This window comes from Cuculus canorus, chromosome 25 (assembly GCF_017976375.1).
Source record: "Cuculus canorus isolate bCucCan1 chromosome 25, bCucCan1.pri, whole genome shotgun sequence".
Classification (NCBI taxonomy): domain Eukaryota; kingdom Metazoa; phylum Chordata; class Aves; order Cuculiformes; family Cuculidae; genus Cuculus; species Cuculus canorus.
The window spans coordinates 1,900,347-1,925,971 of NC_071425.1; the positions used below are offsets into that span (position 1 = coordinate 1,900,347).

The 25,625-nt window shown below is 49.1% G+C and overlaps 1 protein-coding gene across 5 annotated transcripts in view; it reads right to left on the minus strand.

The window, feature by feature from the left end:
* FBXL20 (F-box and leucine rich repeat protein 20) overlaps positions 1-25,625 on the minus strand; it is a 45,187-nt gene that overhangs the window by 3,377 nt on the left and 16,185 nt on the right. For all 5 annotated transcript variants that reach the window (XM_054088223.1, XM_054088222.1, XM_054088224.1 and 2 more), the window contains exons 2-14: positions 25,516-25,577; positions 16,767-16,821; positions 14,598-14,672; positions 11,562-11,656; positions 10,642-10,710; positions 10,179-10,274; positions 9,079-9,205; positions 6,196-6,270; positions 4,423-4,553; positions 2,972-3,032; positions 2,625-2,669; positions 1,205-1,261; positions 34-246 (exon numbers count right to left, since the gene is read on the minus strand). In XM_054088223.1, the coding sequence (XP_053944198.1) occupies positions 34-246; positions 1,205-1,261; positions 2,625-2,669; positions 2,972-3,032; positions 4,423-4,553; positions 6,196-6,270; positions 9,079-9,205; positions 10,179-10,274; positions 10,642-10,710; positions 11,562-11,656; positions 14,598-14,672; positions 16,767-16,821; positions 25,516-25,577 (1,161 nt within the window). The remainder of the gene's footprint in view (positions 1-33; positions 247-1,204; positions 1,262-2,624; positions 2,670-2,971; positions 3,033-4,422; positions 4,554-6,195; positions 6,271-9,078; positions 9,206-10,178; positions 10,275-10,641; positions 10,711-11,561; positions 11,657-14,597; positions 14,673-16,766; positions 16,822-25,515; positions 25,578-25,625) is intronic.

Sequence of the window (25,625 nt, forward strand, 5' to 3'; positions counted from 1 at the left end):
TCAGAGCCGTAGCGCCGTGTTATTTGTCTTTACCCTGAGTCTCTTGATCCCTGCCCGCGTGATTTGCTGACAGTCGTACAGTTCTATCCTCTCCAAGCTGTGGCAGCTTTTCAGGTGCTCCAGGGAGGCGTCCGTGATCAAAGGGCAGTTGTCCAGCTCGATCACCTCCAAACGGTCGTGTGCGCAGGCGCCGTTTCCCAAGTGACGAATCCCATCATCCGTGATCAGTTCACAGTGGGACAAACTCTGCAGCCGAACAGAGCAAGTTAGCAACCTCCGGCACCGGGAAACGGAAACCAACACGTGCCAGGGGACCGCGCGGGACTGGAGAGAGAAGAGCCCACATTTCATAGCTTTAAACTGGTTTTGGGACACATCCAGGCTCCATCCTTGCTTTGGAGCCACCGCGGGGAAAACTCACACCTGAAACGCTACGGGAAAGGCAGCTGCCAAGAGGTGAGACCCATGGGACCAGGAGGGCACAGGGATGGAATAAACGCCCACCAAAGAAATCGCCTCTGTAAATCCGTGACTTTACACCATGGGAAGGACCCCGTCACCGGGTCTAAGAACCAGCAGAGACATCGGGACATCTCTGCAGGGCATATTTTTTGCAGGGGCTGTATCTTAAAAGGAGGAAGAGGTGCTTGACGTGGGAGACAGCATCAGCCCCCGTAGCTTTGCTGAGGGGCGCAGCGTCCAGAGGGACGGCTGCTCAGCAGAGCCCAGCGACTGCATCCCCCCACCTCCCAGGACACGCTTCCTCACGAACGCAGCAGCGCACAGCGGCGCAGGGGAGACCGAGACCACGTTCCCAGAAACTTAGACCAAGAGGAACACTGTTTTTCCAGGTTTCAGCTGCCCAGCTCCCTCCTAGAGGTGAGAAGGGCTGCAGTCTCCTCTCCTACAGACAACCTGGTTTCTACACAGACCCTGCTGGGCTCGCCGAGGACAGCCAGAGCTTGCTGCCAGGAGAATCCAGCGTCCTAGAATTCATTTTCAGGCAGCTGTGGGTGCCTGGCGTACGACTAACGCCAGCAGTAGGGGAGGGACAATAGGTTCTGCAGGGTCAAGCTCCTAGCGGGATTCTTCCAAGGCTTCACAACACGTCTATGAAATCAGAGAGACAAAACCCTACAGGCAGCGCTTATCATCCCTTTGGTTAGAGAAAAAAAATGCTCAAAATCGCACTTGGGATACTCACCAGAACCTGGAGCCGCGGACAGTGTATGGAAAGCTGGATTAGCGTACTGTCTGTTATCTGGACAAAAGAGAAGAAGCCCTTTCAGGCTGGGTGCTTTGCACAAGGACATCGTCTCCCCTGCAAAAGAAAACCTGCAAACCTTTGCCTAATCCATGTTCCCCAGTCACTGAGTTCCAGTCAGGAACTCATCTCCTGAGTGACCACATTTTGGACTCGCAGGTTCCTCCACTTCCTTACAGAAAGGCCCTTAAAGGACTGGTAAGCACAGGTCCTGCTGGTTTTTGACCTTCCTTAAGTAGCGTTCATGAAATAAGCTCACAGTGAAGAGCAGAAAGCGCAGAACTCTTCCGCATCACAATGCCTCCTAAAGTACAAGGGATGTTCAAATCCCCTTCCAACAGCTTGAGGATTGCTGAATTGTTCCTCTTTATTCTTCCAGAAGAAATAGGCTCCACGCAATGGTTTTTTATAATCTAAAAGCATTCAGCAGGGAACTCGCTGGGCTGCCTTTGTTCAGTGCAGTCAGCCCAAGGACACAGCCTAATTTTTCGTCTTCCTTTATTGGGTTAACTTTAAATCTCTTCCTCTCTGGACTATTGTCATTTCCTCTTATGAGCTCCTGAATTCTGCCCTGTAAACATCAGGAAGTACAGAACACCAGGGTCACGCCGCTCTCATGGCAGGAAGGAAAAACCCCACTATCTCCACCGCCTTTACCTGAATCCATTTCAAGTCTGTCCTTCGGCTTAGAGCTTTCCCATGGGATCTTGAGAAGATTCAACTATTTTGCCCTATAAATGCCACCTTGGAAGGGTTATCAGCTTATGGCACAAAAGAGCTCCTTAAAACCCTCAGAGAGCTGCAGTACAGCGGCATTGAGAGTCACCGCTAACAGACTCACCGCGTGCCATCCACTGCCTCCGAGGAACCACAGAATCACCAAATAGTTTGGAAGGGACCTTAAAGATCAGTTCCAGGTGCCTGGCATGGGCAGGGACACCTCCCACTGGATCCGGCTAAGGGCAGCACCCCAGTTTGAAGTTGCTGCCACGTCCTCTACAAAATCACTGCTGTTCAAACCATCGGTCTCTGTTTCTTCAAAGCAGAGGTCACTTCCGCTCCTTCTGCCGAATCTGCAGCACAACCCATCCCCGGCCCTCGAGAAAAGATCTGGGACCTGATCTTATGTCAGGGGTCGCAAATCGCACCTCTATTACTATTAAGGACTTCTTTTATTATTTACAGTAGGATTCATTACTAGAAAATACCGACAAACTACAAAACCTGTATTTTCTTATCCAAATCTACCCGCTCTCCTTGCTCAGCGTTCTGAATCAAGCTCTGATCTAGAGCCAATCTGCTTTTCCACATCGCTGTGACCGTGCTAGAAGCAGTAATGGCCAGAGGTGGCATCTCCTACCTGGACGCACTCTTCCAGGTCCATTTTCTCAAGCTCGTGGCAGTTCTAGGAGCAAATAAAAGATCGAACACACAAATTAAGCGCAAAGTTCAGGTAGCAAATATCAAACACGACTACAATAAATGCAGTCCTTTTAAAAAAAACGGAAGGGTTTTCCTCCATGAAACATCACGACTGAAAGTTTGCTGCTTCTTTACAGACACAACCACGTATAATAAAAGAATGAGCTTAGAGGTCTTTTCCAGCCTTAATGGTTCTATGAAAAATACCCATTCAAGAGCAAAAGGATAGTTTTTTTCCTATGGATCATGAAAAGAAAGCACGGGTACTTGATGAGGAGCACTTACCCTTGCTAGAGTGGTAAAGCCCACGTCTGTTAGTTGAGAACACCTCGCAACTTCTAATATCCTGCACAAAAAGAATTGACAAGAACCACGGTGGAGTCAGTTTGCTTTCATTAAAAGCTTACAGTAACCCAGAAAAAGAGTTTGATCCGGTTTAGGCTGTGCTCTCCGATAGGATAATTTGCACAGAGCATCCACCCTCTGCACCTCAGCGTAGGTCACAGGGGATGAAGAAAAGACGTAAAGCTAAAAGGGAACTCCAAGGGTTGCCCGGTCCGTGCCCGGCTACGAGGCAGGGAGGTCTAATCTGACAAGTGATGGGCTCGGGTGCTCTTAAAAACCTTCCCTGCTTGATACTCCACAACCTCCCCGTGTGATCTCCTCTGATTTCAGCCCCCCAGTACAGAAAAAGGGTGTACAAACAGCACAGCCTGGCAGGGAAGAACAAGGGAATCGATATTTAATGCCATGATAGAAGAATTTGAAGTCTTCTAAGAGGCAATCTGCTCGCTTCCATGACAGATAGACTCTGGCAGGTTGTTCCCACAGCTCTACAGAGGTTTCTTTCACAGCATTAATGTATTTATCTACCTTTATATAAAAAGAAAGGCAACTCTCCCAAAGCGCATCACGCATTTTACCGCGGGGAGCGTAAGGCTGCAAAGCTGCAGCTGCACAGAAATGGTGTGGAACTGAAACCACGTTTCACCTTCCTCTTTCAAAACTGATTTCTATACACTTGTATCCATAATTCCTGTTAATAAGCTCATTTAAACAAACAGTTGTGTTCCTTTTTTCCCCCCTTAGAAGACATATTTTACGCCACTTAATCCAGGCCACTCAGCTCTTACAGCTGTCCGATCATAAAACCATCTCTGCATTCTTCACCCGGCCGATTCCTGAACTACAGTGAAACCTTGACGAAGAAATTTGCCCTAAATAATAAAAACCTCTTAAAAAAAACCCCAAAAGAGCAGGCACCTGCGGAGATGTCGCTGGAAACCCCCTCTTTTCAAGCAGAAGGAAAGCACAAATCTCATCCGCTACAAAACCAGCAGGAAAGCCCCGTTAATAACCCACGTCAAGAGGAAACAAGGCTGTTTAAATGTGTTCTCGGCTCTCAATACCACAGTAACGTAATCCCAACAGTTTCTTCATAAAGGAACAAAAGGAGAACACAATGGTGTAAGAGGAGGCTGCTGCTAAGCGAGATGACTGGCAGCTCGGCGCCACGGCACGGAGCTCTCTTACCACGGTTTCCCTCACACAAGTTTAGAAATCAGAAGTTTAGGAAGGGCTCCGATCACCAGAAAGCTCAGGAAAAGGCTCAGGGCGCTTTCAGAGAGAGCTTCAGAGCGTAAACGAGCTCAAATATTGCAAGACCAGGTCAGCGAGATCGTTTGCTCAACAGGCAATGGGTCACTGGAGCTCCGGTAACCGCAGCCAACGCTTACCTGAGCCTCGGGCAGTTCTGTCCCAGAGCGTTCAGGATGGCATCTGTGATGTTGCAGCAGCCTGAAGCACACAAGGATTGCAACTTGTGGCATCCTCTGCATATTGTAATGAGACCATCATCTGTTATTTGCTACAAGAAAAACAATAACAACATCACAAGCCATAACGACGTAGGTGGAGGTGCAAGGCACTGCACGTTTTCCTTCTCAGACTTCCAACCAGGCACTCAACTCAGGGCAAGTCATGCTTCTTGCAGCCCCTAAACCCATTCAAATATTTTGCTGGGGTAGCCAACGCAGGATAAGTGACTCGTAAACATTCATAAAGTTATTTTGCATGCACAGAAATGTTTCTGAGCGTGGGTCACACGAACGATGAGGGAAAGCGCAGCAGCAGCAGCAGGTCCGGGCTCGGTCTCCTGCCTCCCTTTGTAACCTCTGCTTGTCCAGACTTTCTTGGCTGAAACTCAAGCTGGGAAAGCACCTAATGGCCAGGGACCCACAAAATAAGCAGTAGGTTGTTTCCATAAACAGCCTTTGAAAAAGACACTTCAGTAGTTTAGGACCAAATCCTGAACCATGCGAAACAGGCTTAGAGCCCAAAGCACTTTAAATTCACTCCGTGGCAGCTCCATCATCCGCATCCCCAGGACACAGGGTCCCATCCAGCCCCACCTGCTCGCAAGTCTGGGATGGCAGCAGTGCACAAAGCTGCTCCAGATGTTTCCCCAAAGGAGCAAGAGCACCAAGGGCTGGGATACAGCCGGGCTGTGCCAAGGAGCCGCACGGAATCAAGAGCCACGCAGGCAGTGGGATGAGGGAGAAAGGGACAATGGGTGGCAGAGGCTGGAGGACCAGGTTAAACCTCACTCAGTTCTTAGATTGTGAATTTTTAGAGGCAGCCAGGCTCAATTCCCACAGAAAAAGCACCAACCTAAGGCCTGGCACTGCTTCTTTTAGACTACAGGCAGCCCGTGGGCTGGGGAGCCCTAGTGTTGGCATGAGATGAAACAAAAACCGAGCAGAACTTGGTGTTTTCCGTGAAGGCAATCAAAAATCTGATTCGTTTTCTTCTCCCTTCCGCTTGTTTGCCTCTTCCCAAGATGCAGACACAGGCCTGGAGCTCGTTCCCGCTTCCAGACAGACAGGCACCACCTTCTACCCAGTCTGGTAACTGGTAAAGTTGCTCTTTAACCGGGAGAGGACAACTCCGCAGCGCCCACAGGCTTTGCCTGCTTCCCTGGAAAAGGAAGAGGCTGCCCAGTCGCTCGCTGCACGGCGGTACGCACGGAGAACCCATTCCAATTTATTTGTTGGCATAAATATACACATTTGGCGCTGCAGAAGAACTGGTTTAGGGCCCTTCTGCGCAGAGAAACTGCGTTTCTTGGTTCAATGTTATAAAGAGATGAGAGGAGCCGCCGGGCTGGATCAGCACACAAACACTCCAACCCGATGGAAAGAATTTTTCCAGCTAGTTCTGCAAATGAGTTTAGAAGCCCCGTGGGCAGAGAGACAAACAACTCTGACAAACTGAATGCTGTGACGCTGTTTCGAGGGCTTATTCAACATTACTGGATGCTACCAGCTACCAAAAAGAGAAAAAAAAGCTGTTTTTCATCAACTAGTTTTAAAAATCTCATCGATTTACAATTGTCCCGTCTGCACGGAGGAGGATGGTTCTGGGATGGAGTACGTTCTGCATGGTTCTGCTTAGAGATGGCCTCTAAACATACAATGATGAGTTGGGAAATCACGGGCAGTTTTACTTACTAAGCATGTTTGAAGGTTTAAAGTCACCAGTTCGGGACAATGGGCACCGATGTATTTCAGAGCTTCGTCCTCAAGCTGGAAAGAAAAGATTGAGAGACGGAAACAACTTGTTAATACCTGAAGAAATGTTCAAAATAAAGCTTTGACAACTATAAAGCAGCTGTGGTTTGGGTACCTTTGGGGAGGAGGGGAAAATACACAGCAATAACTGTGCGTATTTTACCATCTCAGGAGTTCAAAGACCCACGACATCAAGTTACTGATTTAAAGAAAAGCTGGTCTGATCAAACACGTCTAATTAACACAGCAAGCAGTGAAATCAGAAAGTATTTGCAGGAATTAAGGAAATGTTTCACTGGTGAGGGCCCACAAATAAACCAATCTTTATATTCTGAAGAGAACAGGCTGAGAGAGTTGGGGTTGTTCAGCCTGGAGAGGAGAAGACCCCAGGGAGACCTTTGAATGACCTGAAAGGGGCTACAGGAAAGCTGGGGACAGACTTTTTAGCAAGACCTGTTGTGATGGGACAAGGGGGAATGGTTCTCAACTAAGGGAGGGTGGATTTAGAGTGGATATAAGGAAGAAATTCATTCTGTACAATGAAGTTGCCCAAGGCAGTAGTGGCGGTTCCATCTCTACAAACATTCCAGGTCAGATTGGATGGAGGTTCTGAGCAACCGGATGGTGTTAAAAAGATGTCCCTGCGGCTGTAAAAGGGTTTGTCTGGATGGGCACTAAAAGCCCCTTCCAACCTAAAGCATTCTGTGATTCGATATTGCAATATTGGAACTCAAAAAGAAGAGTTTGATTTCAATGTAAGGAGCACAAACGTACCCAGGTTGTTTTCCGATGATCAAAAAACCCTCCTATTCTTATAGCTTTAAGAACAGATGGCAAGTAATTGATAACAGGGATGTATCGCCACCGATATTACTCACGACTCCATAAATTACTAGAAACTCAAGCTGTTCCTATGACCTGGATTCTCAAAATAGGCTGAGCTTGTTGTATCTTTAATCAAGTCATTTTACAGCCATGTACACCCATCTCACGTACTAAAAACCCAGCAGTCGTATAAATTTAGGAGTCCTGACTCCAGCCCTGCAGCTGGGCTTTCTGCGCCACAAGGGTATTGCTGCACAAACCCAGCGCTTTATTGCTTTGCTCGTCGTAACAACCTTTTGAGACCTTCTGGGTCCGAACACAGGAGAGAAAGATCGTTTTTCCAAAAGAAGAATATATAGTTGTGGAGATCAAGAGTAGATAAACCCAGTCCTTATTGATTCAAACGCAAGGAATCTCTATGGCCAAGAAAAAGCCAAATCCAAACCAAATCAGTGCTTTCAGCGGTGGGGTACAAGGACCTCACAGGTCATTTGCCAGGTCCACCTTGATGTTCTTAAGCTCTCAGGAGTCTCTGGGTCACAGGTTTTGACTCCCACAGGGTCAGTTTTACTCTCCGAGGACAAGATTCTGATACGCGTTTGTGCCTTTCTATCCCATCTGTCTGCAAAGATGATCCGAGGGATGGAGCACCTCCCATAGACGAGGACGGGCTGAGAGAGTTGGGGTTGTTCAGCGTGGAGAAGAGAAGGCTGCGGGGAGACCTTATTGAGACCTTCCAGTGCCTGAAGGGGTAAGAAAGCTGAGGAGGGGCTCTTCACAAAGGTTTGTGGGGACAGGACGAGGGGCAATGGGAATAAACTGGAGAGGGGCAGATTTAGACTGGGCATAAGGAAGAATTTCTTCACTATGAGAATGATGAGGCACTGGAAGAGGTTTCCCAGAGCAGTGGTGGCTGCCCCATCCCTGGAGGGCTTCAAGGCCAGGTTGGATGGGGCTTGGAGCAACCGGATCCAGTGGGAGGTGTCCCTGCCCACAGCAGGGGTTGCAACTGGATGGGCTTTAAGGCCCCTTCCAACCCAAACCATCCGATGATTCTAGGATTTAAAAGACTCCACCCTAATTCGGTTAAAAAAAATGAATTAGTTCCCCCGTTCTTTGTGGAAAGGCTTTGTGAGGAGCTCTTGCTCTTTACAAGAGTAGTGCTCAAGGCTGATAGAAGCTGTAATACAGGAAATATTTAACACATTCAACTTTTCACCGATTCACCGCGTAAGACAGTAAAAAAAACCACTAAAGGAAGCTGGTTTAAATAACAAAAAGTATAACAAGAGGACAAGAAAACCCTTTCTGCTGTAAGAGTGAAAGCACCATTAAATATTCCAAAGTATAAGCAGCACAGTCTCTCCAAACCATACTGTTAGAGCTCCAGAGACACATGAGATACCCGAGGGAATGGTACTACAGCAGAGATGTCTTTCAATGGAGTCACACACAGTGATGCTCTACTAGAAGACCACGTAGAGGAGGTTCTATCACCAGCACAGATGAAAGCACCATCGTGCTTTCCAAAATTTCCTGAGCGCTCACAAACGGAAGCGCCTGACCACGAATAACAAAGCGATCTCCTCTTTAAAACAGTTTGCTCAATGTGTTCCCGACAGGAAAAAGAATTATCATTCTCCAACTAGACAGGCAATTTGTTCACTGTCCCCACTACTCACGCTGAGCTCAAAGCTATTAAAGAGCTCCAATAAAAGCAGTTAATTTCCAACAGGCAGATTTGAGTAATTGCCGTAACGGAACGTTTCTGGAAATAGAAAAATCCATAATACAGAGGAAGAGGAAACCCAGAGCAGTGGTGGCTGCCCCAACCCTGGAGGTGCTCAAGGTTGGATGGGGCTTGGAGCAACCGGATCCAGTGGAAGGTGTCCCTACTCATGACAAGAGGTGGATTCTACTTCATCCCCACACATTCAGCTAGAGCAGAAATGAGCCAGCTGTGATTACTCGACACGTGTCCTCTCCGCGGAGCCGTACCTGTGTGCAGCCTTTCAGGAATAGGGCTTTGAGTCCACTGCAACCTCTCACCAGAGCCTGGATGCCATCCTTGGTCACTTGGTCACACCAGGAGATGTTCAGCTGTTCCAGCAGTGGGCAGCCCTCACTTTTGGGGATGAAAGGAAAAGTGTGTGGAAACTCAGTTTGTTTTGGAAAGAAATCCTGCTTCAAGCCAGAACCTAGGGAATTCCCATTCCTGGAATGCCATGGATATATACCCACAGCTCACACCCCCACGGCAACACTGTCGTCAAACATCATCTCCGGGTGCGAAGAGCTCTCCAGAGGCAGAACCTGGAGCTCTACAGCAGGATATGAATGGGATAAAAGACCACGGATTCATCCCCTTTGGACACCTGCCACCTCCCATACAAGGACAGACACTACAGGCTTTCCAGATCCAAACACAACCAAACCGCCTTCACTGAAAACCAGAACCAGGGTTGGTTTCTGCCCGTCTGCTTCGACTTTCCAGGTGGAAATTTGCATTTGCAAACAGCTGCCAGCGGGAGTAACACGCCAGTGTAATTTGTAATTAGGAAGAGACGGATAACGCTATCCCCTACTTGAGAGCTGCAGCACAGAGCTGACCGTGTGAAAACAGAGAGGAGGATGAAGACCTCAAGGGAAGGAAAAGCCAGGCTCAAAGTATTTCAACGTACCTACAAACCTAATTTAATCATTCGTTTGATCTTTCAAATCTGTGTTTTCTTCTGGTGTCCAGATTCTCCCTCCAGGTTTTTTTTCCAATACAGCTTTCCTGTATTTTTATTCCACTGGTACAACACTTGAATCGACTTATTTTTTTTTTTAACAGCTTGGCCTCTATTGTCACCTATTGTTTTGTCTCCTTTCCTCTGTCCCAACCAATGTCTGTCCGTCCTTTCCTTTTCTAGATTACTTGGCAATTCTGTTTAGCAGATTTAAGCAGTTATACGTCTCTTAAGTCGTTTAAAAAGACAAATAGTCACACGTCAGCGTTCGCCTCCCGGCTCTGCAAACTATCGCTATATGAGGGCACAATTATAGCGCAGAAGGTGACTCTCAGGACACAAAAAGCTGATTTTGATGACTCCTACCTGAGCGCTTTGAGGGACAGGTTGGTTATGGAAGTGCAGGAAGCCAAATCGAGGTGCCTGAGCTTCGAGCAGAACTTACTGAGGCTGGTACACGTCCTGGAAGAGAGCAGACAAAGACACTCAGGCAGCAGATTTAGTCAAAGTCATACACGTTTCCTATGAGACGCATAACATCATCTACCACGCGCAAAATTTCTGCACCGAAAGGGTTCTCCAGCCCTGGCAGAGGCTTCCCAGGGAGGTGGCGGAGTCCCCATCCCTGAAGAGGTTTAGAAGATGGGGAGGTGAGGTGCTCATGGATGGTTTAGTAGTGGACAGGGATGTTTGGACTTGATGACCTCAAAGATCTTTTCCAACCAAGCGATTCTATGATTCCCTTAAAAAAAAAATCTAACAGAGACTATAAACTGGTGGACACAGAAATGGGGATGATGGGGCCAAGAGAGAAAAGAACTTGACTCACGCGTCTGTGATCTTGGTACAGCCATTGAGGCTCAATACTTCAATGTTTCTGCAGTTTTGCGCAAACGTCCTTTATTAAAGGAAAGGGAAAACACAGTATTTTTCAGGCAACCGACTCCCAGGTGCTTCCCAGCCTTTGTTTTAACCAGAATACATCGGATACCATTTAACAAAATAGTCTCAAACAGAATAAGTAAATAAAGAGAAGAAATATTTCACATTGCCCCGCGTCTTGCCTTGGGATTTCCCAGCCTAAAGGCAAAGCTTATAATTCAGTGCCGATAGCGCCTCCGCTATCGTGGCATTATTTTAATGGGAATTGAGAAAAATGGGTACTGCATGAAGTTAAAAAAAGATAAATCAAGAAGGCTTATTTCCTGGGGTCTACAGGAAAGCTGGAGAGGGGCTCTGGAGATGATCCGAGGGTTGGAGCACCTCCTGGATGAGGACAGGCTGAGAGTTGGGGTTGTTCAGCCTGGAGAAGAGAAGGCTGTGGGGAGACCTTAGAGCAGCTTCCAGGACGGAAAGGGGCTCCAGGAAAGCTGGGGAGGGGCTCTTGGTCAGGGATAGGATGAGAGGGAATGGTTTTCAGCTGATAGAGGGGAGATTGAGGTGAGATCTTAGGGAGAAATGCTTTCCTGTGAGGGTGGGGGGGCCCTGGAACAGATTGCCCAGAGCAGTGGTGGTGCCCCATCCCTGGAGGGGTTCCAGGCCAGGTTGGATGGGGCTCGGAGCTCCTAATCCAGTGGGAGGTGTCCCTGCCCATGGCTGGAGGTTGGAACTGGCTGGGCTTTGAGGTGCCTTCCAACCCAACCCATTCTATGACTCTATGGTCATAAATGACACCGATCCCCTGTGGCTGTAGAAACAGAATCATTCTTTACAGCACATTTTAAGAGCAGCAAGACGCCGTACCACTACCTTAACGCGTTGTCTCCCACGCCCAGGCAGCCACGCAGGCTTAACTTCCGCAAGAAACCCCCACATCGTTTGGAAATATTCTCAACGACGCGGCCCTGCCGGAGACGGAAAGGATTTTATTACAATCCCAAAGTCACCTCATCATTCAAAAAGCTGAATTCCAAACTTTGCAGATTAACAACAGTTTGTTATTCTGAGTAGAACTGTGTTAAGAAAACAAAACTATACAAAAATAATCTACAATGGGGAGAGGGAGAATAATTCAGCTTCTGAAGATGGAGAGACAAGGAACACTACCTAAAGCCGCACAGGCTAAGGAGTGAGGAATCTCCTCCGGGTCAGAGCTCTGGACACCGATACGGACTGCCCAGGGCAGACAGAATGAGAAATGCCATTGTTACAACATGGGCAGCAAGAACTGGATGATCCTTAAGGTCCCTTCCAACCCAAACTACTCTATGATTTACCAAGGAGTACAGTCAATGCAGTCAAAATGGATAAACTTCAATTTCTATTCAAACGGAGATGAAGCAGAACCAGCCGATGAGTTTGAATCTCTCATTCTGTGCGAATAAAACATTTGTGTCTAAAAGATCTAGAAAAACGCTGGTTTAATTTCAAGTTTGTAATCAGTGGAAGCCTCCAAAGACCCCACTACAAACCAGTATTCACCCAACCATTCCTCATTGTGAATGAGGAGCAAAACCATTGAGAAACTCTTGGTATCAGCGTCCAGAAACTCAAAACCCTTCCCCTCCACTTTTATCTACGCAGTTGTTTATCACAGAACAAGAACATCCATGGGACTAGTGGGACGTCCCACCAGATCACATCTGTGCTGGATTTACAGTCCTTTAAAAGCAAACAACATTTAGGAGACTCAAAAGCCCAGCAGGGACTTTTAGGTTGGGTCTAACATCTGTGATCCAGTGGGAGGTGTCCCCACCCATCGCAGGGAGGTTGGAAGCAGATGATCTTTAAGGTCCCTTCCAACCCAAACTATTCTATGATCTCTCAGTTCTTTAAGTACAAGTTGGCATTTAAGACTCTCTAACGATAAAGATATTCTTTTATAATCTTTTCCCAGTCCAAAACACCACCAAGCATCAGGATCCGTGCAACGTGATACCGCAATCAAAAGAGAGACAGCAGCTTAACTATCACTGCGGGAGCCGCCGCGACATCTGGCCGCTCGCTCTCGGGGCTACGGGCACGCGCTGAGGGCGGCTCGGGCTGATGGGGGACCGCAGCCCCCACTTGCTCATCCCCGTGGAAGGGCTGGAGAACCTGAACCAGCCCTCGTGTTCCTCTAGCAAGCCTGTTAATTCATACGCTTGAATGAGAGGACTCAAACACGTTTATATAATGCATGGAATTTCCATCAACCGATGGATTTACACTCCTTTAAAGCAAATAATATTTAGGAGAATCGAAAGCCTAGCTGGGACTTTTAGGTTGGGTCTAATATATTTAAGGCTTTTGTTTTAAGAGAGGAAGGTTATGCATATGCAAGAACATGTGTTTGATGTATAGAGTGGTGCGTGAGAACAAAGAGCCATTAAACGCAGGCGAAACCCGCTCGGGAAGGAGAACAACCTGGTTGGTGTTCCCAGCACTCCTGCCTCTCTCCCTCCTGCACAGACAACGCCAGTCCCGAGGCTGAGCGGCTCTGTCCACCTCTGCCACCTCCCCAGGCACCAGCGGTCACTTTGTTCTGCCTCTACGGAAGTCAAGAATTGGGGCCAACACTTTCACGGGGCACGTTGAGTGGAACGGGCTGAGTCCCCATCCCTGGAGGGGGTTAAAAGACAGGGGAGGTGGAATGCTTAGGGATCCCGGTTAGTAGTGGACAGGTGTGGTTAGACTGGATGATCTCAAAAGGTCTTCTCCAACCTAGGGGTTCTATGAGTGAGAAAATCTCTATTATCAAGAAGAAAAATCCCCCTCTCTCCTTCCTTCAACAAGCCTCAGGCCACTTCAAACCCTGCAAGGACAAGAAGAAGTCACTGCTCTACCACAGGAGAGGCTCAGCTGGCAGGAAGAGATGAGTTTAACCCTTTCCTCCACCGATAAGGCGCGTCTCCCATGAGGTGTGACCATCTGGCGTACGACTCTGTCTGTAACGAGTTAAAATGACATTCTGCCCGTCACCCTCCAACGTGTTTTAAGCAGGATACAACACCGTGATAAGAAACTTAAGGGCTTTTTCTTTTGGTTTCTTATCTGGAGTAATGCAATTCGAATTTTCAGAACTGCGTGACAATGGCATTCAGTGCTGAGCAGCCGCATCCAACAGACTTAGAACAGCATTTCCAAAGCTGCATCTTTTAGGACTAATTTTGACCTGGTTTTCAGCTGAAAGAGGGGAGATTGAGATGAGATCTTAGAAAGAAATGTTTTGCTGTGAGTGGGGAGACCCTGGAACAGGTTGCTGCCCCATCCCTGGAGGGGTTCCAGGCCATGTTGGATGGAGCTTGGAGCAACCGGATCCAGTGGGAGGTGTGGGAGGTTGGAACTGGATGGTCTTTGAGGTCCCTTCCAACCCAAAGCATTCTGTGACCTCATCCCCTTGAATCATCTTTGCTTATATTTCAGAGTTTGATAGCAAAGACAGACAGGAAGGGACAGACATCGACCCAGGCCACATTTCAAGACACTCAGTGTCTTAATGGTCTAAATCTGTGCTACGTTAACATTTTTCTAAGTGAAAGTAGCCTAAATTCTGCAGTACAGAAATAGCAGTTTGCCACAAGAACACATCTATTCTCCTTATTTCTGTTTTCAGAACACACAAAGACGTAGTCTCCTTCCAGTACTGCCTTTAACTCTCCATACAGATATATAATTCTGTCCATTTTCAAAAGCTGAATGGATTGCTGAGCCTTGTAAAGACTCCCTGAAGCTCAGAAGGACTGAAATTAATGATTTCTATCTCCAGGGAAGGTAAAAAGGGTTACGCTGGGAGTATTAATCCATTCTAGTCTGTAATTACATTTTAACATGAAAAAAATGGGTTTGTATGTCACTTAATTATACCTCGATATCCCTCTGGAAATCAAACAGGTCAATTCGCTGCCAGTTACTGCCATCCAGGGCCAGCACATTCCATGCCTTGATGGGGGGAAAAGATGTAAACGTGTTGTTAATATGAAAGAAAAACCCCACCCCGTGGGGACCGAGTTACAGTTTGTTCCTTTAGAAACAACGTTCTGTCTCCGAGGCGAAAGCCAAAGGTAATTAGAGCCAATAAGGAAAACCGTGCAGTTACCAGAATCGCTCGCTCGGGCTCGATTACGCTGCGGGGGAGCCCGCGGTGCCCCACGTTTCTGCTCCCGTGGGCTGAGATGCTGCGGCCGGGAGAGGAGGCAGTGCCGGAACGTGGGCATCTTCACCATCCTGGTTGGAATCTAATCCCCTCTGCAGCACCACCAGCTAAAGCAACGCCTTGAGAGGATGAAGGATACCAGGAGGTGGGTGAGTCCCAGGGGAGACCCTGCACCAGGCAGGGGAAGCGCCCAGATGGGAAGCTGAGGTCCCATAGCGGTGGGTGAGGCTGTTATCTTGCACACCGCCTCGCCTCCAGCAGAAAAAGGGGTTCAAGACAGCTCCAGAGCTGGTGTGGGCAGGTGCTTGATGGAATTCCAAGCTTTGTAGGCTGACCGGATAAAGCATCCGACTCCTAGCCAGACCCAGGTGCCACAGCGCTTGCTACCTCTAACAACCTTTTCAAACAAACGAACCAACAATCTCGCGTGGTTCATGCAACAAATGAGACCCAGGAACTCAAAATTAGTAATTCTGCCCTTAATGAATCAAAAAGGTTGTCAAAGTTTTAATTACATTAACAACCGGACCTCCTAATAACCCCGAGGCCATCGTGAGGAAAGGATGCGTGCACGCAGGCACATTTTGACTCTCCGTCTATCCCACGCACTAGGCGACGTCTCCATCACAACGCAGCTGTTGTGCGAGCCACGCAGAGCCCGACAGCAGCCGACAGAGCCGTGAGCATCAATTGATTTTCTGTATTTTAAACCTCACTGCTGCTATTTGTTTTCGGCTCTGCTTATCGCCACGAGAAAAGTAATAGCTCCAGTGGAAAAGAAGATGCGAGTCCGAACCCAGAGCATCCTAACGAGTCACGCAGAGAAATCACACACGGCCTTTTGAGAGCTCAGTGCGGGCACCGCAGTGCTTTGCAACACACACTGTAGCCCAAAAGGATTAAAAAGTTCTCCGGTGCTCTGTGTAAATGGGGCAAGTAAATTTGGGAGCACACTTTGCCACCGGCAAGCATCTCTGCCAGCCCATTTTGGTCAATATTCTTCTCCTGGAGCAGCGAATTCCAGCTGGAAGAGCTTTCCCCAGAAGACCCGTGTTATGCAGAGAATACGGGATGGTGGCTGTAACGCCTATACATCGCATAGGCTATTTTTTAATGCCATTAAAATGCTTAAGCGCAGGCTTTTTTACTCTCGTGTGCGTTGAGTAATGAAATGAGTTATGGTCCCAGTGTGAACCAAGGCGGATTAGTTCCATACAGGTGCCACCACGAACAACACCTCCCTGTGCAACCAGCTTCCCACTCTGGTTGCAGTTGTGCTTCCTCTGCACATCCCATTAGATACCTGTGGGATGCAGGATCCGAAGGGATCCGGTCGCTCCAGACAAACAGACCTGCAGCTGGAGGAATTCTCCCAAGGGAATAATCCAAGCCAGGTTGGGTTGAAGCCCATAAAACCATGAGCTACTGAAGGGAAAAATCAACCCCAAACAAAACCGACACTCATTTTTCTCTCGCTTCAACTATATCCCAGTAGGAAAGGAACCTTTCCATGATTGTGGGGCATCTTTACGAACCAAAATTCCTATATCTCCACCAAAACCCACAGGATGCCATTTCAGACTCATCCAAGCTTGACTGGAGACTCCCAGAGCATCAGCTCCCTCCTGTCTGTAACCAACTTACGACCTGGGCCACCAGAAAAACTGTATTCAGGCTTTGAGTCCCCCTTCACTGATGCCATTGGAAGTTTCTGGTATTGCTGCGTGAATGCAGAACGTTAAATAACAACAGTTGAGTGGCACAAAGCTCCCTGGTATGAATTCCCCTGGTTGGACACGCTAGGGAAGGCTGGAGCGAGAGGATTCTCACCCAAATCCAACCAACTGACAAAATCCACGAAGAAGGAGGAAGGTTCTTACCCGGGAAACTTGAGCGCAGCGACACAGGGTGACCACATCCAGGAAAGAGAAAATTCTGCAAGAGAAATAAAAGACACCTCATTGGTTTTCTGCATTTAAAACAAAGAGAACGTGGAGAACAAAGGGGAACAAAAAGGACTGGAAGCAGCAAAAGTTCTTTGTAATTCAGTTGAAAGCAGTACTGAGAAAAGAAGCGCAGATCCAGCAGTTAACAAATGAAAGCCAAACACAGATACTGAGCCTGAAATAGGCACCTCGCACCTTGTAGAGTTTACAGACAGCAAATCATAGAATCATAGAATGGGTTGGGTTGGAAGGGACCTTAAATATCATCCAATTCCAACTCCTTGCCATGAGCAGGGACACCTCCCGTACAATCAGGGGCTCCAAGCCCCATCCAACCTGGTCTGGAACCCCTCCAGGGATGGGGCAGCCCCCACTGCTCTGGGCAACGTGTTCCAGCGCCTCCCCACCCTCATCATGAAGAAATTCCTCCTTCTGTCTAGCCTAAATCTGCCCCTCATCCTATCTCTACAACCCTTTGTCAACAGCCCCTCCCCACCTTTCTTGTAGCCCCTTCAGGTACTGCAACAATAAATTATCAAACTGGATGCTTAGAGGTACTGTGTAGCTTTCCAAACGCTCCGGGAAGGCAGGACCCGCAGGACAAAGCACGCTGAGCTCCTTCTGGACACGGGAGCATCCCCGTGTCTCTCTGTTCAACAACCCTTCACAGCGTCTTTCCGCTACGCAGTGGAATAATTCCCCGTTCACAGAGCAAGGGAACCCAGCAGCTGGCTTTCGGCGTGCGGCAAATTCTTTTTCGCGCAGCAAATTCTTTTTCACGCAGCTACGCTAAAGCCAAAGTGTCGGTAACAGAGGCAGGAGGAGGATTTTTTGCTCTGCAACGCTGCAAAGCAACTGGCACAGGCAGATGATTTGCTGAATCGCATCAGCCCAGGGTCTAGGAGAGACGCGTGTAGGATTAAGCCGATGCGGTCACTCCTCTCTGGTATGTGGTTCCTCTGCCAGGGCACACCCAAGCGCTCAGGCCAACTCCCTGGTGTTGCTGTCCTATTTATTGGGATAAAGGCATTAGGCAGTAATACTTTGCAATGCTACACTGGGCTGAGCCATCCCAGCTCTCACCTCGGGCACCTCCACCCCTACCTGTGAAGGCAGGAGGCATCAACCCCATCGAGAACTCCAGTATCTGCACCAGCTTATCACGACGGTTATATATGGGTTTATAGTTATTCAAACAATCATACGCCATAAAACAGAGGTCAAGCGGATGGCAGGAAGGCAGTAAGTCTCATTCTCTACGATAGCAGTTATAAAGCCGCAGGATGACAAGTTTTTGCAAAGATAATATAAATGTTTGACTCCAAGAACACAATTGCACATGTCAGAATCATCACAGAATCATGGAATGGTTTGGGTTGGAAGGGATCTCAAAGCCCATCCAGTCCCACCCCCTGCCATGAGCAGGGACACCTCCCACTGGATCAGGGGCTCCAAGCCCCATCCAACCTGGCCTGGAACCCCTCCAGGGATGGGGCACCACCACTGCTCTGGGCAACCTGGGCCAGGGCCAACCCACCCTCACAGGAGAACATTTCTCCCGAAGATCTCACCTCAATCTCCCCTCTTGCAGCTGAAAACAGTTCCCCCCCATCCTGTCCCTGCACTCTCTGATCCAGAGCCCCTTCCCAGCTTTCCTGGAGCCCCTTTCAGCACTGGAAGGTCACCCTAAGGTCTCTCCACAGCCTTCTCCAGGCTGAATAACCCCAACTCTCTCAGCCTGTCCTCATACAGGAGATGCTCCAACCCTCGGATCATCTCTGTGGCCTCCTCTGGCCTCGCTCCAACAGCTCCACGTCCTTCCTGTGCTGAGGACTCCAGAACTGGACTCAGGGCTCCAGGTGAGGTCTCACGATAAATGCTTCACCACTTTACACTCAAAGCCCACCAGAAAGAGAAGGCAAACGTTATTATACGCAAGTTCGGGGCAACCAATTTTGTTCCACTGCTCAACACTATTTTATGAAATATTCTTGTCAGATAAAGCGTAGTCGTCCAGGAGAAACGGTGAGAACAAACACAACTCAACCGCTTCAAAACTCTCTGAACTGTCTCAAGAGAACACTGGAAGCCCGAGTTGGCAATTGGTTGGATACCCGCAACACTCGAGCCACGTCCCCACGAGGCAGTGGGTCGGGAAGGGAGCGTACGTCACCTTTCCTGTCCTCCACAGCCCTGCCCGTGCTGGATGGGACTCAGAAACGAGAAGACGTTGTTGGCAGCGCGTTCTTTTTGTCTGACTTAACACACTGACGCGTTACCAAAGCTCTAAGATCAACCCAAGAAAGCTGTGCGATGTCTTCATCCCCCACAGAAAGAAGACATCTGAATAAAGAGCAGAGGCGCTGATAAAACCGATGGGGAGAGGAGCAGCGAACGATGAGCAAACACCACGTGCATCGCAGAGAAACCGCACTTTGTCCTGGAGGTAAACGGTGAGCGGTGACCCAGCCTTCTGCTCCCAACACCAAACCGTGTGCGCACGTTACCGTGTCCCGTGCACCTCCAGACACCCTGGATTAGTCCATCAGGTACCAGCAGCAAATCCTGGAGTTAGGAATGTTAGGAAAGGACACAAGCAAGCCTTGGGAAGGTATGAACCAACCACTGCAGGACCAAGCGTTCTGCACTAGCTGGTATATGAAAAGCACTTTAGAAACATCACTGTTGGTGGAAGAAGAGAAAAGGATGCTTCAGTTTTGGGTCCCTCTGTATGAGAAAGATGGGCTGGAGCGCGTCCCGAGAAGGGGAACGGAGCTGGGAAAGGAGCTGGAGAACAGGGGTTCTGGCAGTGGCTGAGGGACCTGGGGAGGGGTTAGCCTGGAGAAGAGGAGGCTGAGGGGAGACCTCATCGCTCTCCGCAGCTCCCGGAAAGGAGGTTGTGGGGAGGTAGGTGGGCTCTGCTCCCAAGGAACAAGGGATGGGATGAGATGAAATGGCCTCAAGTTGCACCAGGGGAGGTTTAGATTGGATATTGGGAAAATGTCTTTACTGATAGAGTGGTGAAGCCCTGGCAGAGGCTGCCCAGGGCAGTAGGGGAGTCACCACCCCTGGAAGGGATCAAAAATCACGCGGCCGTGGCATTTTGGGACTTGGTTTAGCAGGCACGGTGAGCTTGGGCTGATGGTTGCCCTGAATAAGCTTAAAGGTCTCTTCCAACCTTCATAATTCCGTGATTCTATGATTCCAATAGAGGAGGAATGCAGATTATTGATCAGAAGACAGGGATCACGCAGCTGAACAGTCAATCACTCTGTGAAGTCAAGATAGAGCGGAACGAAGAGCCACGAAGTCAAGATAGAGCAGAACGAAGAGCCACGAAGTCAAGACAGAGCAGAACGAAGAGCCACGAAGTCGAGATAGAGCAGAACGAAGAGCCACGAAGTCAAGATAGAACAGAACGAAGAGCCACGAAGTCAAGATAGAGCAGAACGAAGAGCCATGAAGTCGAGATAGAGCAGAACGAAGAGCCACGAAGTCAAGATAGAGCAGAACGAAGAGCCACGAAGTCAAGACAGAGCAGAACGAAGAGCCACGAAGTCGAGATAGAGCAGAACGAAGAGCCACGAAGTCAAGATAGAGCAGAACGAAGAGCCACGAAGTCGAGATACAGCAGAACGAAGAGCCACCCGCTCTCCTGTGTTTCTGTACTGCCCAGAGACGCTCAGAGGCTCCAGGAGCTTGGTTCAAGATACTTCCGATCTCTTCAGGAGACAACACTTCATGCCATGCTGCAATATGTGCAGTTAAGAAGTCTGGAGAAGAGCTCACATACACTCTACCCCAAGACTGATTTAGGAACCCACGTCTGGATTTCAGCAGCAGCTCCATAATCGCTTTTGAAAGTCTTCTCCTCGAATTAAATGTCATTTAGTCATGTACGTATGTGAGCACCGAGGATTTATTTAGCACAATGTCACTGTACAACAATACAAGGAAAGCCTGGGGAAATGATAGAAGCCAGGGAAAATTCTTACTTTCACCCTAGATTCCCATCATAGAGCAAAAAAAAAATATCAAACTCCATGGGAACGGCGGCTAGGTCAGTAACTACGCAAGCTTTCTATATTTTCATTAAAATTGCTTTCTCCATGGAAATCCCAGGCTATTAATAACTATCCCATCCCTCTATCAGGGCTATTAGGTCTTGGCTAGATTCTTTTCTGCTTCCTGCTCCTCCCTTCCCAGTCCCAGTCCGCCCACGCAGGCAACGGGATGTCACGCTCACCTCTGAGGTTAACTCTGCCCAGCTTCGCCAGGAGCTCCTTTGTCCTCCAACCCGGAGATTTTGGCTCTGAAAAGCTTAAGAGCATTTCCCGGTGTTTTCTGATCTGCTCTTGCCTTTGTTCAAGACCATCGGCCAGTGAGTCAGCAGAACCGGACAGCAAAAAGGACTCTTTCAGCCACTACAGTGTTGTGGGTTTTGGTCCTTTCAAAACTGGCTCCAACTACAACGTCTCAGCCGGAGCGCAGAGCAGCAGGACCGCAGTTAAAGCGTGGTGCGAGCAATCCCCCAAGCCTTCCAGCACAGCCCTTCGCATCGTTTTTTTTTCTTAGATTCATAGAATAGTTTGGGTTGGAAGGGACCTTAAAGCCCATCCAGTTCCACCCCTGCCATGGGCAGGGACACCTCTCACTGGACCAGGGGCTCCAAGCCCCATCCAACCTGGCCTGGAACCCCTCCAGGGATGGGGCAGCCCCCACTGCTCTGGGCAACCTGGGCCAGGGCCTCCCCACCCTCATCATGAAGAAATTCCTCCTTATTTCCAGTCTACATCTGCCCCTCTCCAGTTTATCCCCATTGCCCCTCGTCCCATCCCCACAGCCTTTATGAACAGCCCCTCCCCAGCTTTCCTGGAGCCCCTTCAGGCACTGGAAGCTGCTCTAAAGTCGCCTCGGAGCCTTCTCTTCTCCAGGCTGAACAACCCCAACTCTCTCAGCCTGTCCTTGGATGGGAGAAGCTCCTTCTTCTTCAAAGAGCTGTCGAGGAACCGTTAAAAACACCCCAAACCCCCAAACAAGCTGCCCAGGTGGACAAGCAAGGATGGAGTAGATGTTGTCTTCCAACAGGGGCAGAGCACGGAGCACAGTGCTGGGTCTCCTTTCACCCAGTATAAAATAAAGCAAAGATAATCCCCGTGTTTACCTGAAATAATATATGTTCTTGCAGTTACCCTATAGGTCAATTAAAACCCGACCGGACAACGAGGAAACAACCCGTGCTGACGGGAAATTACGATTCGACTTTGCTACTCAGCTCCAGCCCCCCTTCTCAGTAACAGAGGGACAATTCTTCCTGGAATTCACAGAATTAAGGTTGGAAAAGCCCAACCGTCAGCCCAACCCCACCGCGCCTTCTAAACCACGTCCCCAAGTGCCTCGACTACACGTTCTTTGAACCCCACCAGGGATGGGGACTCCATTGCTGCCCTGGGCGGCCTCTGCCAGGGCTTCACCACTCTTTTAGCAAGGAATTGCTGCAAACCCTTCGAAAAGGTCTGCTGCTCTGGTCAGATGCAGTTTATCCAATGAAAGACTCAGAGGAGGGTAAGCAGCAGTGGGTTGAACAGCATCACTTGGAGAATGGCTTTCCCGATTCTGCCTTCATCAATCAAACTGCGCACAGCTCAGGTGTTTATCTTTACATCCAACCGCCGGGAATTCTCTTTTAGTGTACTCTTACACCGTCTTTTTACTCTTTGGAGTTGACAGCGAGAAAGCAATCCACACCAACGACTTTATCATCAGTGATCACAGGTGACCTGACCGCAGACCGAGCATTCCCAATAGGAATTAAACCTAGTCTGGCATGGCAGCAGATCCAATTATTTCCCTGCAAAGTAACTCCCTGCGTTTAGGGCTTTGCCCGAGCAGCCCAGGACCAGCCAATTTAGCCCAAACACATTGCTGTTGGAGCATTTTTCAGGTTTCAACCTCTTAATCCACTCAGGGTTTTCTAGGACTCCTCACTTTCCCACTGCCACTCTAATTAGATTAGGGTCAAGACTTGAATGAAATCCTTAGATGCTGTGGGCTGTGAGGTGAGCGAGCTTAGACCTTCAGCCTTCTAAAATTATCAACGACGATTTATGGCAGTGACCCACCTTTCATGTTAAATTTCGCTCCGTGGGTCAACCAGGACGAGAGGAAGGACGACGCTGCTGCCAGCTCACCGGTCCCCTCGTGCTCCGTCGCTTCCTTGTCCTCAGCAGAACTCCAGCTCCCGAGGAATAAACCAACACAGGGCTTGAAGGGTCAGATGGCAAAACCAGCGCCAGGGCCTGGATGTGCTGAAAACGGGCGAGCGAGAGGCTGCACGGAGTAAAAGCCGCTTATGCCAGGAGAGCATTGCAAACTGCTTGACCCATCCATGAACCGAGAGGGAAAAGACGAGCTTCTACAATCTGGTTGCCTTCCTCTTGCCAAGCGTAAGCTGTTTATCAGCCTCACGTCACGCCGAGAGCAAACCTCCATCAGGAGACCTGGAGAGACCACCACGGCCACGAAGATGCAGGCTCGTGGCTGGGGTTTGGCTGGCGGACAAGAAGAACGGCAGGCAGCCCTCAAAGAATGAAAGCACCTCTTCAACAGGGCACCAGTAACACCGGGTACCAGTAACACAAGGCCACGATGCCCCTACTGGGAAAGCGACCAAAGCCAGAGCCAACGTGGACCACTAGTTCACCGTTCCGAGTCGCCGAGCTGGATGCTGCCCAAAGAGGAGCTGGTGGCAGCGCAGGAACAAGGAGAGGGAACAAACTCCACTTCTTGGTGGTTTGGCTCATGTGTAAGGGTGTAAAGGTGGATTATAATGCGTCAAGGTGCAAGCTCCTAGAAGCTCAGCCAGGAGACGGGACTTTCCTAGAGATCAGCCAGGAGGCAAAGCTGAAGGAGGTACAGCAGTTTCAGGATGAGGATTTGTGACCGATCACCGATTTCTCCCCCACGCGCTGCAGGACAGAGCCCTGCTCCCGGGGAAATGCAGGACAAACCACTGCCAGCGGGAACGCGGCAGGACACAACACTCGGAGCACGGACACGTTTACAGGAGCAATTTTTGAGGAGAACCCTGCAGAGCACTTCACACCTCCAGCCCGTCCTGCCAGGCAAAAGCACCACTGGAGCTGCACATCTCTGCATCTCAGGGCACGACAGAGGCTGCTGTTCGCCCCTTTTACGTCCTCCTACTCTTTATTTTGCTCAAGCACAGCTTTCCACTTCGCAAACACACACATGAGACATCAATGCCATCTGCAGAACGAACAAACCGGAGAACAAGACATTACACAGCAGCGCTGCTTACACACATAAGTCTTTGTCTGGTAGACAGTGACACTCATTTACAGGAGATTCCTGCAGATAAAGGCATCCAAGTTTCTCTTTCAAAGGCTGTTCTGTCAATCCACACTAATTAATCTGCACAGTACGCTAACGGTGAATTCCAGCCCTCAAATCCATTACTTATGAACTTTAACATTTATAAACTTTGCCTCCTAATTTCTCCCAAGTCCCACACAACCCCGAGCGCTCGCTCCGTGCTGCAGCAGGTGAGGATGAGCGGTGACACCAAGAACACAAAAGATAAAACCATTCCGGCAGGGCAGAAGCGTGCCGAGATCTCGGCCACGCTGTGGTTTGTACTGACCAAATTCCCTGCCTGGTGCAGGACCTTCCCCCTGACTTTCCATGAATCCTTCTCCAATTGTCATAGAATTGTTCAATAGTTTGGATTGGAAGGGACCTTAAAGTTCCAACCCCCTGCCATGGGCAGGGACACCTCCCACTGGATCAGGCTGTCTAAGACCCATCCAACCTGGCCTTGAACACCTCCAGGGATGGGGCAGCCACAACCTCCCTGGGCAACACCACTCTCGGAATGAAGAAATTCCTCCTTATGTCCGGTCTAAATCTGCTCCTCTCCAGTTTATTCCCATTGCTCCTCATCCTATCACTCCATGCCTTTGTAAACAGCCCCTCCTCAGCTTTCCTGTAGGCCCCTATCGATTATTGGAAGGTCCAATAAAGCTCCTCAACACCAACTATACCTCCTAAAGACCAAGATGTGCTTATTGGTCCCACTCAGGACCATTCCACTCTGATCTACCAGAGCTCACCCATGCTCTGATCCAGGTCTTGCTCCTTGGGCACTCTGTGTCCTCACATCTCTTCCCCTGAAGTCCATCCAAAATCTCACGGATGAGCGCAACGATGACCTGCGATGACGGCGGTACAATCACACCCTCCCAGGTAAGACCGAGATGCAGCCCCACCTGCCAACAGGACCATCCTGCCAGGTGCTGAACATCTGTCCCGTTGACAAGGAACAGGACAAAGTCCGCTCGAGCATAATTAGAACAGAGGAATTGGTTTTTTCGAATGGAACACTCTAGAGACGGGCAGAATCTGGTTCCACCCATGAGCCTGTACTTACCGTGTGTTTTCCTTGACGACGCTAACCCTATCGTTCTTCCAGCTACAAAACGGGCAACCAGATAATATTCAGCATAAACTGCAGCTGACGCAGACCTCTGATCCACTCGTGTGCGTCTATGGATTTAGGAGTGCCCCAAACGAAGCTTTTGATTTCTGAGAACACCAACAAAATCGGGTGCTGGCTGCAAACACCCCCCAGTCCCCAAAGTCACGGAACGGAAAGGCAACTTACCGAAGCAGCAGCTCTTTCGGAAGTTTTTTGTTGATCACAGCTTCATCGTTGTTTGAGAACATCTGTAAACACAAAGAATTGAAAGGTTTTAGCCATATATTTTCATTAAG